The sequence below is a fragment of the Adiantum capillus-veneris genome, chromosome 3, assembly GCF_014529385.1.
Source record: "Adiantum capillus-veneris isolate H3 chromosome 3, ASM1452938v2, whole genome shotgun sequence".
NCBI lineage: Eukaryota > Viridiplantae > Streptophyta > Polypodiopsida > Polypodiales > Pteridaceae > Adiantum > Adiantum capillus-veneris.
Window position 1 is genome coordinate 50,094,173 of NC_140933.1, and position 15,334 is coordinate 50,109,506.

The 15,334-nt window shown below is 46.0% G+C and overlaps 1 protein-coding gene across 3 annotated transcripts in view; it reads right to left on the reverse strand.

The window, feature by feature from the left end:
* Positions 1–15,334, reverse strand: part of LOC147460895 (putative potassium transporter 17) — a 129,329-nt gene that overhangs the window by 78,413 nt on the left and 35,582 nt on the right. For 2 of the 3 annotated variants that reach the window (XM_086508595.1, XM_086508594.1), the window contains exons 2-3: positions 14,142–14,182; positions 13,676–13,955 (exon numbers count right to left, since the gene is read on the reverse strand). In XM_086508595.1, coding sequence (XP_086364721.1) covers positions 13,676–13,955; positions 14,142–14,182 — 321 coding nt within the window. Of the gene's footprint in view, positions 1–13,675; positions 13,956–14,141; positions 14,258–15,334 lie in introns of those variants that run through there. The other variant, XM_086508592.1, reaches the window with a different exon arrangement.

Here is a 15,334-nt window from a genome sequence, read left to right on the forward strand (position 1 = left end):
ACTGGACCATCACGGGAGGACACGCTGTCACCAGGAGTTGTATTTTTCCTGTTGCCTTCCGTAAATAAGTACTAGATATTTTTATTTATTTTTATTTTTACTTGTTTTCCCCGGAACCCTTGAAAAGGTGCAAGTGGACATTGCATGGCCAGTGTGAAACGGCTGCGGCCGAATAGGTTTCTCACAGCGGGAGTCTGGGTCGGTCAGTCTAGGACTGGTCGAGCTAGTTAGCACTGAATTCTGATGAGTATGGAAGCCTGTGTGTGCCAAATGAAGTCTGGGCCACTTGGAAAGTCACTTATAACTTCATAAGTCAGTGGGAACTAGAGAATTAACTCAAAAGGGGTAAACTGGACACATGGCGGTTCCAGGTGGATTTTCCACTTCCATCAGCAAGAGGGGGCGCCCAATTTGAGAGAGGAGGCTGATTTTTTATCATAAGTGACCTACACTGTGTGTGTGAGTAGTGGGTGCAGGTCTACAGCTTCAATGGAAAGCTTGCCTTCTCCTTTGTCTCATTTAGCGCGATGACTTGCTCTCGTGCATCTCTCTCTCCCCTTTGGCACATATGGTAATGCCCCACTAGTTGGGCTACTCAGATGAACATGTACAGTTCTGGGGGTTTATGCGCGTTTGCCAAGGCAAGAGCCTTCTGAACAGGAACCGGATTAGCTAATTGCTAATCCCCCACAGGTACGCACAATTCCATTGCGAAAGATTGCGAGTTCGGAGAGTTTTCTCGCGTGAAAACTCGTCCAATTCACAGAGGAACTGTCCCATTGTGTGCGGGAGCCCTTGGGACACGTGTAGGCATGTTCGCTCCGCTAAAAACGATCCGAAACAGCGAATTACAGCCTGCTGTGTTTTTCTGCAGATTTAGGGTTTCACACCTAAACTGCAAGGGAACACCGGGGGAGCCTCGTGAGAGCCTTGGGATGTGTGTACAAGCTTTTGGGCACCCGGCAGTGAAAAACAGGGAATTACAGCCCGCTGAATTTCTGTGACAGCTCACCAGAAAGTTTCCAGATAGTGAGGCAATCCGTCCTAGACAGGTGCTTTTCACCTACAGGGGTTTTTGCGCCGTTATGCTGCCAAAATCAGGTCGAAAACCTGCATTTTCAGCCCTCGCCAGGTTTAGACAGCTTTGTGAAAGCTTGTGCTAAGTGGTCGGATCGTCTACCTTAATTTGAATAAAGAAATACCGAAAGGGGCGCCAATCTTTGGGGTCTACAGGGTGTCGGTCTCGTGTGCGCAGTGACATTCTAGTCGCTGGACGCAACTGTGTTCTCTTCCCTTCTCAGTGCTCTGTGTAAAGTAAACAGGTAATTGAAATAGTACTGCCCTCTACGTTGTACAGGCCGGTTATATGGTTCCATCGACGGGATAGTCACTTTTTCTTCAAAAAGTGCAACGTGGATTGTTGTGGGTAAAAGCACCACAGAGCTTGTCGTTATGGCAGAGAAGAGAGACCAAGTACCTGAAGAGGGATCTTCCTCACATGGCACGGAGAAAGTTCCTTCAACTCTTCAAGAAGAGGACAGGTTGTTTAGAACTCAACTGCGTTGCTGCATGGACATGTTTCAGCAGTTGGCTAACAACCCAAGGATGCAGGAGTTCTTACAGGCTCCGACACAAGGTTTTCAGCCTCCTACACAGGGCATGACTGAGCCGTTGCAGGAAAAGGAAATTTCCAATGCGCAGAGGACTCATGATGCTCGAGGGAAAGCCCATGTGGTTGAGCAACTAGCGGTGTCCAATGATCCAAAGCAACTTGCTTTAGCTGGACAGGAACCGTTTGTGAATGGTCAAGGGAGTAATGAACACACTATACGTTAGACCCTTCCATTACCTAATACTTATCCTGGTTATTTTGGAGGTGGTTCAGTGTTTCAAGCTATGGCTGGACCTTCCACAGGTTATATGCCAGGGAATGTGTTCGGGAAAATGCAAACAGGCATGGGTTAACCCTATGTACGCGAACATGGATGTCCAACCAGGTTTTCAGGGTGCCTATGGCCGGTTTCGAGTGCCTGGAACACAATTTGGTATGGCTGGTTTTTCGCAACCATACGTACAAAATGCAGACATGACAGGGAAAACAATTGATGCGAGTGCTGGAATGAACACTCATGGAGCACCACTGTTACAGGCACCTGTTTATGATAATGTGGCTCCTTTGAGTCAGCTTAAGGATTACAAGGAAGGTGGGCAGGGAGTGAAGTTTGAAACTTTCAGAGGAACTGAGGATCAATTTAAGGCTTTGACCTTCATACAGCAGTTCGATGTAGCTTATGCTGAAGGAAACTTCACGGAATCTTCAAAGATACGCAAGGCTGCAACTTTCTTGAAAGGGAATGCGCTTCAATGGTGGACCGCATTGTTGAACCAGGGTCCCAAGGCAAACAGTTTTCAGCCAAGGGCAATGTTGCAGCGAACCCTTCTGAGCCTCCCACAAAGAAGCCCTCCATTGAAGAAGGTGATACGTCCAAGAAGCAGTTTAAGTCTTCTTCGAGATGAGGACAAGGACAAAAAAGGCATTTTTCTGGTAAACGTTTTGAAGAAAGGAAAGCTCTTAGGGAGGCCAAGAAATGCTATATTTGTGAACAGGAAGGACATTTTGCAAATGAATGCCTGCAGAAGAAGTCACAGGATAAGGATGACAAGTCAGACCATAAAGGGAAGAAGCCAAAGCCAAGTGCAGGACTTGTTCCAGATTTGGTTGGAGACCAGACAAACACAGATGCCAGAGAGCTGTGCAGAGCTTGGGGCAAAGTTAGAGACCAGACAATGCTCGTTTTCTTTGATCCAGGAGGCCGTGCAAATTTCATATCACCAGAATTGACATCAAAGTTGGGCATTTGTGCAGAGGAGATGGGTATGACAGGGGAAGCAGGTTTGGCATGCCCAAGTCATTCAGGCTGTCACCAAGAGGTATATTTTTCCTGTTGCCTTCCGTAAATAAGTACTAGATATTTTTATTTATTTTTATTTTTACTTGTTTTCCCCGGAACCCTTGAAAAGGTGCAAGTGGACATTGCATGGCCAGTGTGAAACGGCTGCGGCCGAATAGGTTTCTCACAGCGGGAGTCTGGGTCGGTCAGTCTGGGACTGGTTGGGCCAATTAGCACTGAATTCTGATGAGTATGGAAGCCTGTGTGCGCCAATGAAGTCTGGGCCACTTGGAAAGTCACTTATAACTTTATAAGTCAGTGGGAACTAGAGAATTAACTCAAAAGGGATAAACTGGACACATGGCGGTTCCAGGCGGATTTTCCACTTCCATCAGCAAGAGGGGGCGCCCAATTTGAGAGAGGAGGCTGATTTTTTATCATAAGTGACCTACACTGTGTGTGTGAGTAGTGGGTGCAGGTCTACAGCTTCAATGGAAAGTTGCCTTCTCCTTTGTCTCATGTAGCACGATGACTTGCTCTCGTGCATCTCTCTCTCCCCTTTGGCACATATGGTAATGCCCCACTAGTTGGGCTACTCAGATGAACATGTACAGTTCTGGGGGTTTATGCGCGTTTGCCAAGGCAAGAGCCTTCTGAACAGGAACCGGATTAACTAATTGCTAATCCCCCACAGGTACGCACAGTTCCATCGCGAAAGATTGCCAGTTCGGAGAGTTTTCTTGCGTGAAAACTCGTCCAATTCACAGAGGAACTGTCCCATTGTGTGCGGGAGCCCTTGGGACACGCGTAGGCGTGTTCACTCCGCTAAAAACAAAACAGCAAATTACAGCCTGCTGTGTTTTTCTGCAGGTTTAGGGTTTTGCGCCTAAACTGCAAGGGAACACAGGGGGAGCCTCGTGAGAGCCTTGGGATGCGTGTACAAGCTTTTGGGCACCCGGCAGTGAAAAACAGGGAATTACAGCCTGCTGAATTTCTGTGACAGCTCACCAGAAAGTTTCCAGATAGCGAGGGAATCCGTCCTAGACAGGTGCTTTTGACATACAGGGGTTTTTGCACCGTTATGCTGCCAAAATCAGGTCGAAAACCTGCGTTTTCAGCCCTCGCCACGTTTAGACAGCTTTGTGAAAGCTTGTGCTAAGTGGTCGGATTGTCTACCTTAATTTGAATAAAGAAATACCGAAAGGGGCACCAATCTTTGGGGCCTATAGGGTGTCGGTCTCGTGTGCGTAGTGACATTCTAGTCGCTGGACGCAACTGTGTTCTCTTTCCTTCTCAGTGCTCTGTGTAAAGTAAACAGGTAATTGAAATAGTATTGCCCTCTACGTTGTACAGGCCGGTTATACAGGCTGCAGTGATGGAGGGGGGGACATGGAGAATCCTCTGGTCTCTATGCTCTCGCGGCTCATTAGGGCCAAGACTTCAGTACCACGTGCTATTATACGAGCAGAGCTAGCTGCCTCCCCCATGGTGGTTGAGGCGCTCACAAGAGCGGTCTCCTTCATACACCACATGTGGGAACTTCCCAGAGACAGATATGCACGCCTTGCACTTGAGTCCTCTTGACACTTAGCTGTGCAGGGAGATGCAACATGCTGGTATGGGGAGATGACGTCGTGTTTTTAGGCGCATGGGTTCAGCATAGACAGATTGCCTCCTTTCCAGTACTCACTGGATGCGCCCTCTCTGACTCTTACACAGTCCGAGATCACCAGGCTCATTCGCCAGGACTTGGCCCAGCTAGACACCAAGAGGATATGGATACAGCCAGTATAGGAGCTAGGCACGAAGATGGCCTTCTACAGAGAGCATCTCCTCCAGCTTACGGAGGATGGTTTTGTGACGAGGCCCAGATACATGGACACTCACCTGTCTCATGGGGTACGATGTGCTATTGGCCAGATACGCACATCTTCACACCAGCTACGGATCGAGACTGGGAGATACAGCGGAGTACTAGCAGAGGCCAGGACATGCCCCCTATGTGACATCGAGCTTGGGACAGAGTTGCACTACACATGCCACTGCCCCGTCTACTACGAGATACGAGGCCGCTTCCATTGCTTGTTCGGAGAGGGCTTTGGACCATTCTCTAGAGTCATGCGGTACGAGGATCAGAGATGCCTGGGTTTGTTTTTGCTGGAGCTGCATAGACACAGAGAGAGCTTGATGAGAGGAAAGATTAGCCAGCCTCAGAGACAGATCACAGACTTCTTTAGAGCTGCCACTGGACACGCGGAGGAGTTATTACCACAGTAGAGATCGTCGCTTTACACCAGAGGCATACTGATCGAACGAGCGACTGAGCTGGGGAGATCCAGACGCCCACCACTGCGGAGGACTACACAACATAGATAGAGGCTGCATCAGAGGATCCAGGTCACTTTGGCTCGACATGCACAACGCCCGGTCAGAGTATTGACAATGGAGGAGATTGATGAGATCCGCCAGCGACCGACGCTGGATCTCCTATGATCTAGCTATCCTAGCTAGCTGTCTTAGCTGCTTTACTCCACACCCAGCAGTCTAGGATTCCATAATATTTTATTTTGTCATTTGGTCATTTTGTCATCTTGTTACTCTGACTTTGTATCAGATCCACCACATTGTAACTTTTTGGTCTCATAGATCACTTTGGCCTTTTGAAGACCTTAATATAACATTTCATTTCATTTCTCCCTTTGATACATTTGCAGTGATTAGCAAGGTCCGCAGTGGGCTCTGGCTCCGAACATTGACATTGGGATTGAGTAGGTGCTGGTCAGCACAGCTCTCAGCGAGCAGGTTTTTCCCAGAGGTCGTACAAGTTTGCCCCGCCCGTGCTCAGAAAGACAGAAAGCAGAAAATCAGGGTAAGTCAGAAAACTCAGAAATTTCATGAAAATCAAAATTTTCAGTTTTTGGAAAAATTTTGGAAATTGCAGGAATGTAGGCTTCATGTAGAGAATACATATGTATGCATGACGTGGGGAATATATGTATACATACAATGGGCTTAGTGTGGTTCTCTCATGACTGCAAGAACCCCTTCCTCCCTCCCTCTCGCTTTCGGCGGCTATCAAGCATGAAGAAGCAGTATAAAAAAGCTGACCCTTTAGAGGATGCCATTCAAAAGTGCAAAGAAGAAATGACCGAGACCATCAACAAGATCAACCGCAACCTCTTGGGAACAATAAATATGCTCGAAGAACGTGTGCTGGTCCAAGAAGGCAAGATAGCCACACTGGAAGATCGTGTGACGGCTCAAGATGAAGAGATTGCGCTCAGCCAGCCCTTCCCGACTCCCCTGATCCATGCCCGCACATATGCTTTTTTCATTGCTAAGATGGTGAAGAAGGCCATTGATAGGATGAGGACTCGGAGAGCATATGATCATGATGGCTTAGGGGCAAGCCTTTAATACATGCCAAGGATCTGCTCGCAGAGCTTCTAGCAGTTATGTTCAACCATGCCATGTGTTAGGGCTTGCTTGATACTTGGAGCTTATCTACTATTGTACCTATCTTCAAATCAAGAGACCCTATGGAGCTTGGGAATTATCGCACTATCATGATTGGACACACATTGGCACGGTTGTACGCATCCATTCTTGAGCAGCAGTTAAGTAGATGGCCAAAGAGGGAGGACATATCCTACTCTATTTGATATGTATGTGGATGAGGTTTCTGACTATATTGAGAGAGAGGGTGATAGAGGTGCTCAACTGGCAGGGACATGGATTCCACTATTGTTATATGCTGATGATATTGTGTTGCTCTCTGAATCTCCGGAGGGGATGCAATGTCACTTGGATGCTTTGCATATGTTTGCCCACAACAGTGGTTTGTCTGTCAACCTTGGTAAAACCAAGGTTATGGTGTTTAACACCACCCCACAGTGGACCAGGAGATCAGCACCCGCATTCACATACGGCCAACCTTGGGGTGGTCTTTAGTAGATTGTCTCCTGCTCTGTTTGGTATGTATGTTGATGAGGTGTTTGATTACATTGACAGAGAGGGTGATAGAGGTGCCCAGCTGGCAGGGAAGTGGATCCCATTGTTGTTATATGTTGATGATATTGTGTTGATCTCTGACTCACCAGAGGGTATGCAACGATGTATGGATGCACTACATAGCAGAGTACATGGAACGGGCGGAACGGGCCTCTCCCGTTCCCGGAACGCGTTCCCAAAGAGGTCGGGGGGCCGGAACGGAAACATGGGCGGAACACCGTCCCCAGATTTTCTATAATCGAAACGGCAGGCGGAACGAGAACGGAACGGGCGGCTAGAAAGGTGCTTTTCAAAAAAATTGGCCGTTGGACAGACTGTTGGGGTTTTTTGGGCGCTTTTGAATGGCTTGGGGGGGGGGGGAAGAGAGGGGGTCTTCTCCTCTCCTATATAAGCCAAGGGTCTCAAGGCATATCCTCAAAGTTCAATCTCCCTCAAGCCTTCAAGCCTCAAGGCTCACTCCGAGTCTCCACCTCTTCATCAAGTCAAGGCACTCTCTCTCCCTCCCTTGGGCCTCAAGGCTCAAGCTTGAGGCTTGCCACTCCACTTCTCCCTCAAGCTCCACCTCTTCATCTCTCCATCGCTCTCGAGTCTTGAGTCATGATTCAATCATTCATCACCTCTCTCCCTCTCCCTTGGGCCTCAAGGCTTTAAGCCTCAAGGCTCAAGCTTGAGAGTCATGACTCCACTTCTCCCTCACTCTCCACCGCTCCATCATCCTCTCTCTCTCTCTCTCTCTCTCTCTCTCTCTATATATATATATATATATATATATATATATATATATATATATATATCAAGCTTCCTTCCTCTCTTGAGTTTCATCACTTATGGCACAAGCTTCTCTCTCTCTCTCTCTCTCTCTCTCTCTCTCTCTCTCTATATATATATATATATATATATATATATATATATATCAAGCTTCTTTCCTCTCTTGAGTTTCATCACTTATCGGTGACAAGAAGAAGAAGGACGAAGCATCATGGTGGGATGAAGTGCATTCCCGAGTGTTGGGAAAGTCCGGTGGTGCACGTGCATGGAAGTGCAAACTATGCGGCTTCGAACGGCAATCCGGCACAACCAAAGTCCATGCTCACCTCCTTAAGCTAGAGGGACAACAAGTAGCAATATGCAAGGCCGTCGACGAGCAATTGTTAAAGGTATTTGAAGCCAAGGATGCTGCCATCAAAGCCAACAAAGAAGAGAAAGAAGCGGCAAGGCCTAAGCGTCCCGCAATCGACCCCAACAACTTGGTTTTTCCCTCTTCTACACCTTCTTTATCGGTTGGTGGTGATAGTAATGCGGCAACGACGGAGACGACGACGACATCATTTCGATCAGCATTTTCAATGCCTAATACTACTCCGGTCTCCACTCCCAAATCTCACCAACGCACCCTACATACCACTTGGGATCCAAAAAGGAAGGAGGATGTGGATGCAAGTGTTGCCCGCTTTTTCTATCATGATCACATCCCCTGCATAAAGGCTCGGTAAGACTTACTATCATTTTCATACAATCAATCATCTCGATTCTCATTCTTATCTAAATAGTAAATACTAATACCTCTTGTGTGCAATGTCTAGGTCGGAGTATTTCAAGACCATGTGCCGAGGATTTGAGAGTATGGGGCGCGCTACGTGCCACCCTCTTCCGAGGCCCTCCATACTACTTTACTCGATATAGAGAAGGCCGTTGTGGAGATGGCAACCCTCAACATGAAGAGGCAATGGACGAAGTATGGCGTGACCTTCGTTGCGGATGGATGGAGCGACACTAGGAGGAGGTCCATCCATGGCATTGTTGCCTATTCCAAGGGGAGATGTATTTTGCCCACTCCCATGATGCCACGGAGACGAGAAAATCAGCAGATGTCCTTGCGGGTGAGTGGGCCTCCGCCGTAGAGACCATTGGGTTGGACCTTGTGATAGGTCTAGTCACCGATGGGGAGGCATCAAACAGGGCAGCCCGAGCTATTTTGGAAGGCGCTTATCCTCACATCACAGTGTCCTTTTGCATCGCACATTGCCTTAACAACCTCTTCGAAGCATCTCGGCAAACTACCTTGGATAGAGCCTCTCATTGCATCCACGTCCAAGGTGGTTGCTTTCATCAACAACCACAACATACTTCGAGCCGAGTTCTTGAAGCGATCAGGGGACAAAGTGCTTCTAAAGTATTGTGAGACCCGCTTCGCTTACAACTATCTAATGGTAAGCCGCTTTGTAGAGTGTCAAAGTGCAGTGCGGCAACTCTTCATCAGTACAAAGTTTGCTGAGATTTCCCATGCAAGTATAGTCGCACGGATCGTTTTTACAGGGAAGGTAGAGGATCCTGAGTTTTGGGAGTCTCTAAAGACTATTGACAAAATGGTGAAACTAGTCATCCGCTTGCTTAGAGTGATGGATGGTATGCAACCTTGCATTAGAAAGGTCTATGAAGCAATGGATCGCATGGTCGAGGCGCTTGAAGATCATGAGAAGGACCGAGGTATGCTCGAAGAAATCAAAGAGCTTTGCAGTAGCAGGTGGAATGCCGATAGTTCACCTCTTCATGGTGCAGCTTTTGTGTTGGACCCAGAGTTCCAGGGTGTAGGGCAAGAGCACGATTCAGAGGTAAACACACATTGGAACACCATCTTGAAGAAGCTTCACCTTGATCGTGACATGCAACGCAAAATCAAGGATCAGCTTGCATTTCACAGGGATACACGAGGATCATTTGGGACAGCCGATGCCCAAATTGATCGCACGAAGATTTCCTCCGTCTTGTGCTGGCAAGAAAATGGTTCAGATGGTTCCAATCTTCAGCGACTTCCATCCGCATTCTTAGCCAAGCGGTTAGCTCCTCTTGCTTGGAGCAATTGTGGAGTGTATATAGCCACATTGCATCTAGAAAGAAAAATCGACTTGGAGTGGAGAAAATAAATGACCTTGTTTTTGTCAGTGCAAACTTAAGAATGTTTTGCAAGTTAGCATCCAAAGTGACAGATCCTTTTCTACAGTGGGAGATGGAGGCAGAGGCAGAGGTGCTTGGAGAGGCAGGAGGATCTACGCATGAGGATGAGCTTATGCAGGAGGATTGGGATGATATTCACGACGTCCAGGACTCCACTACAGATTGGGAGGTGGGATGCTCTTCTGCCCCTACCCAGAGGTGAACATCAGACATGAGTCATAAGTCATTGCTCATTGGTTTTTTATATTTGTTTCCTTTGTTGCCGCTGGCTTTGCCCCGTTTTTGTATTGCACTACCACATGAGTGATGAGTCTTGACATGTCACCTAGTGACTCTTACAGTTGTTATTTAGCACTCTAGCGTCTATATGTCTTTTTGTAGCACCTTGGCTGGCCTTGTAAGACATCTTTATAATCTATGATCTATCATCTTTTTGCTCCAAGCTTTTGTGTGAATTCTGGACTCTATTCAACTTTGAGTTAATGTTCTTTCTATGAAGAATCGAGATGCTTTTGTAAAGGATGATCCCAATTCATGTATTGTGTGTAGTGAACAATCGCGTGTAAGCCTTAAGAATGAAGAATCATTGCAAATCATGCCTAAATAGGATTCTACTTGGACTAATGGGTGTGTATGGCTCTCTACTAACATATAGGTTAAATCCAACCTAATTTAAGCATATTTTAAGCTTACCGTTCCGCTTTTCGGGAGGGGGGGTCCGGAAACGTTCCGGAGGCCCCGGTTCCCGTTCCGGGTAACTTTGCTACATAGTTTTATAGAGAATAGTGGATTGTTTGTAAACCTTCATAAAACCAAGGTTATGGTGTTTAACACCACACCGCAGTGGATCAGGAGATCAACACCTACTTTCACATATGGTCAGGAGATTGTGGAGTATACAGATGCGTACACTTACCTCGGTGTAGTCTTCACTTGGCCGAGATTTTCTTTGAGGAGAGTAGCAGAGACTAGACTAACTAGAGTTTATGCGGCTTTGGGAGGCCTGGAGAGGATGTTTTTGCAGGTTCAGTTCCAGGAACGTCGGACAAAGTTATGGCTCTGTGATACTTTGGTAGCCTCAACTATGTTGTATGGGTGCAGGTTTGGCGACCTTTTGTAGGCCAAGATGGTTGGAAAAGTATGGAGAGGCCCTTGGTATCTATGATCTCTCGACTAATTAGAGCCAAGGCCTCTGTACCACACGATATCATTCGAGCGGAGCTAGCTGCCTCCCCTATGGAGATTGAGGCGCTTACCAGATCAGTCTCCTTTGTACACAGCCTATGGGATCCTACTAGAGACAGATGCTAGATTGGCCCTTGAGTCTTCCAGACAGTTAGCTCTACAGAGGGACACATCATGCTGGTATGCACAGATGACATCATGGTTTCAGATGCATGGCTTCACCATGGACAGGCTGCCTCCTTTCCAATACTCTCTTCAGGCACCCTCGATGTCTCTAACACGGATGGAGATTACTAGACTGATTCGTCAGGACCTGATTCAACTTACCACCAAGAGGACATGGATAGAGCCGGCACAGGAGGTGGGCACGAAGATGGCTTTCTATAGAGAGCATCTTCTCCACCTCACAGGAGATGGGTTTGTGATTCGACCCAGCTATATGGAAACACATCTATCTCATGGTCTGCGTTGTACCATTGGTCGGATACGCACATCCTCACATCAGCTTGAGATTGAGACTGGTAGATTCAGAGGGATACCAACAGATGGAAGGATATGCCACTTATGTCATCTAGAGCCAGAGACAAGTTACATTACATATGTCATTGCACAGTGTACTATGAGATACGTGGCCGTTTCCATTGTGTATTCAGAGTGGGGTTTGGGCCTCTATCTAGGGTCATGAGTTATGAGGATCAAAGATGTCTTGGACTGTATCTACTTGAGTTACATAGGCATAGAGAGACTTTACTGAGGAGAGCTAGAGAGAGACAGTCCCAGAGACACATTACGGATTTCTTTACACTAGATATTGGACAGCCAGAGGAGAAGCCAGAAGAGCAGCCACCATTGAAGCGCTCTATCCGCACTCACACTACCAATACTGGCACTATCATAGACCGAGCATTGGAACTAGGGAGATCTAGATAACCACGAGTGAGGAGAGGAGCTACACAGCATCGACGAAGACTACAACAGAGGATTCGAGCCGTACTTTCTCGGCGTCAAGAGTACAGATGGGGATGGATCCTCACCATTTCCCCCCCTTCTTCCATTGTACCACACCTTCTGTACCTTTTGTATTAGCTAGCACATCCATACAGTCCCAGCTTGTAGTAGTATTTTGTTTTAGATCCTTTTTTGTATTTGGACATGGTATCAGATTCACTATGTTGTAACAGCTTGGTCTCACAGGTCATTTTGGCCTTTTAAAGTCGTTAATATATCATTTCATTTCATCTCTTGGAGCTGACCACACGTATCTAGCGGTATGATTTTTTGGCTCACCCATTTCACACACACCGCCCACGTACACACACCACACTACCATTCCTTCCATACACGAGCTAGCACGTGTCTATGCATCCTAGGTGCATGAGGGCATATAAATCACCGGTAGCTGAGTTACACCTAGACTCAGACACCCCATTATCCACCCTCACTAGCCAGATATCCTCAGTCTTGCACATTTCATCCATCAACAGTTTTCCACACACTATACACAGTAGCTGACCCCCACTCAGGACAAAGCCCCAAAACAGATGGTATGATGAGGAGTGTCGAGCATAGGCCTAGAGAGCATTAGAGAAGATCACATAGAGAGAGACCTGAGGTCCGATGAAGGCCACCACACACGGTAAACTGGTGCCTTCAAGGAGGCACATGCACTTGAGCTATACCACCTGCTCGTAAGTAGAGATTGAGCCACAACATGAAGGCTGCTTAGAGAGCCCTACCCGACCACCCCTATTGAGGACCCAGCATATGGCATGACTATGTAGAGTGATTGCAACACATACTTGTGGATAGCCATCGATCGTAGAGCCACTAGAGCAACACCCAACAATCTCAACTTTCTTCACAGCCTACATGGTGAAGTGCGCCATCTGACACTTGCAGCTTGGACAATCAACAGACTACACAGGTATGCAGAGTGAGCATTTGATTTAAACAGAGATACTAGCCCCTTTGACAGTATGTCTCTTCAACCACGTTCACTCTTCCCGATTTTCAGTGAGTTTGTAGCATTATAATTTTGTATCTTTGTCCTTTTGTCTGGATAGCAAAAGGACACAATCATGTACATTTGATATCTCATAGGCTGATTTCAGCCTCTAGTAGATGTTAATATAGCTTTCTTTCTTTCTTCCTTTCTCTTTCCCTTTCTCATAAGATGTTATAAATTTTCTTTTGCTTGCTTTCTTTCTCCATTCATTCCAATTGGAGCATCTTTCATAGACACGTGATGAGATGCATCAGTTACAGAGTAATTAGACTCCGCACATCAGCCATTTTTCAACAAGACACTTCATTTTTCAATCAGAATTGGCATAACGATGATATCTAGTGGACAATGTCACTTCATCATGAGATTGTCTGATGAGTTGAGTGATGGAGACATCCAAAGGAGATGTTTTTTGCAAGAATACACATTCAAGAATATATCAATGCACACCAGACAAACTTGCATAAACATAATTGGTATTCAAATGTAGTAACTAGAACCCAATTTCTTTCAAATGGTGTAGTCAACCATGCTGTTTTTTTTGTAGGTGATTTAATACAGAAAATTTGTGAAATGGTTACTCTTTATGAATAACTCATCTTGTTATTATTAAGTGTGCAGGTCTGACCTTAGAATGCTGGAAGGATGGCCATCCTTTTAGAATGATGTCCGTGAGAGAATATCTGTGAGTGATCCTTGGAACATGAGGAGTATTGATGTTTTCTTCAGGGGCAGCTGTCAAACTTTCATGTTGTAAGGTAGCCTTGCTCCCCTTATTTTCTTCCTCTTGTCTGATAGAGTGGATCGAGTCTTCAATATCTTTCTCCCCCACATGGATGCCAATATCAGCAGCTGATCTCGTCCCCGTAGCAGAGGCTCCCACACCCACTTTCGAAGATGAACTTTCACTGTTGCATATTTTAGCTTAAGATTTGGTTGATAAACATATACTGTGATTTAATTTAGACAGTGTCACAATTTATAACAATTGGATAAAACTTTGAAGTTCACTAGAAATTCACAAATTAAAAAGGAATGTTCAACCTCAAACAAGAGCAGGTGCTAAAAAATTTGACAAAGTTTCAAGGTCTTGCCTTTCTTGAGACCCTGCATTCTTGTCTCTGGATGGCAGGTCCTGAAATATCCAAATTCCTAAGTTAGTGCATTTGCCAGATAATGTCTTTACATATGCCAAATAATGTCTTTGCATTCACAACATTTGTATGACAGGCAGTCTTGAGAGTCTTTTGAAAAAACGCAGTTGGAAACATAATCCCAATAAAAATGCAGTATGCTGCATTAATAGACCGAACTTGAATTATAGTACCAGAAAGTGAAGGCTTCACAATTATCATCACCAAGTGATAAGTGCATTGAGCGGGATACTAGCTATACTTGATTTTGGTCTGGAAACTCGTTTAAGCTTTGTCTGCCGACCAAAATTATGTATTACATGTTTTTCAGAATACTACAAAGAACTTAACAACAGTTTGCCAAAATCCTGCCCAACAATGGCAGAAACTCTTCAAAAGAACCTTGAGGAAATGGTAACATTAGCAGGTAAAACTGATGGTACAATTAGTGGGCAATGTCGATGAATTTTTTTTTTGTCTCACCAATTCTTCTGCTGGTAGAAACAGCAATAGGTTTTGAAACAAGTCATCCTTTTCACCCTCAATGTCAGAAGCATCCTCATCTATCTATAAAAAGTCAGCTCAGGTGCACAATTCTGCAGCTCTAAAGAGAAGTATGTTAAAAAGCCAGGTGAGCTGACTCGCTCTACTTCAGCGATGCTCTCCTGCCCCACTCCTCTCACCTCAGCCTCTCCTCAACCCAGCTCCCTACACCCTTCCCTCATGCCATCCTCTTCCCTACTACCCCCTCCTCTATCATTCCCAGGCCGAGTTTCGTTTGAAGTGTAATCTCCAGTCGCAGGCTTATCCGTGAAGTTCCTTTGTGTCATAAAGTTTAAGAGTGTAAGGATCAGGTGAAAGCTAAAGTCTACCGCCCTTTAGCGAGTCTACGGGCCGGTTTCAGTTTGCCCTGCTGAATCTCATTTAACTCACAGAGGATGTCTTCATCCCCTAGGTTCTCACTATACTCCAATATAAAGGCTTCCTTCAGTTTTTTGTACGTCCTGAGCTTACATCCTGGATAATGATAGTATCACTTCCTAGCTGCATCTTTCAATGTCTGTGGAAATTATTCTGCCCAATCATCCTCGTCAATGTCCTTGAGGTCAGCATATGGTTTGAAGGCTTGGATATGGACATCATGGTCATCCCTT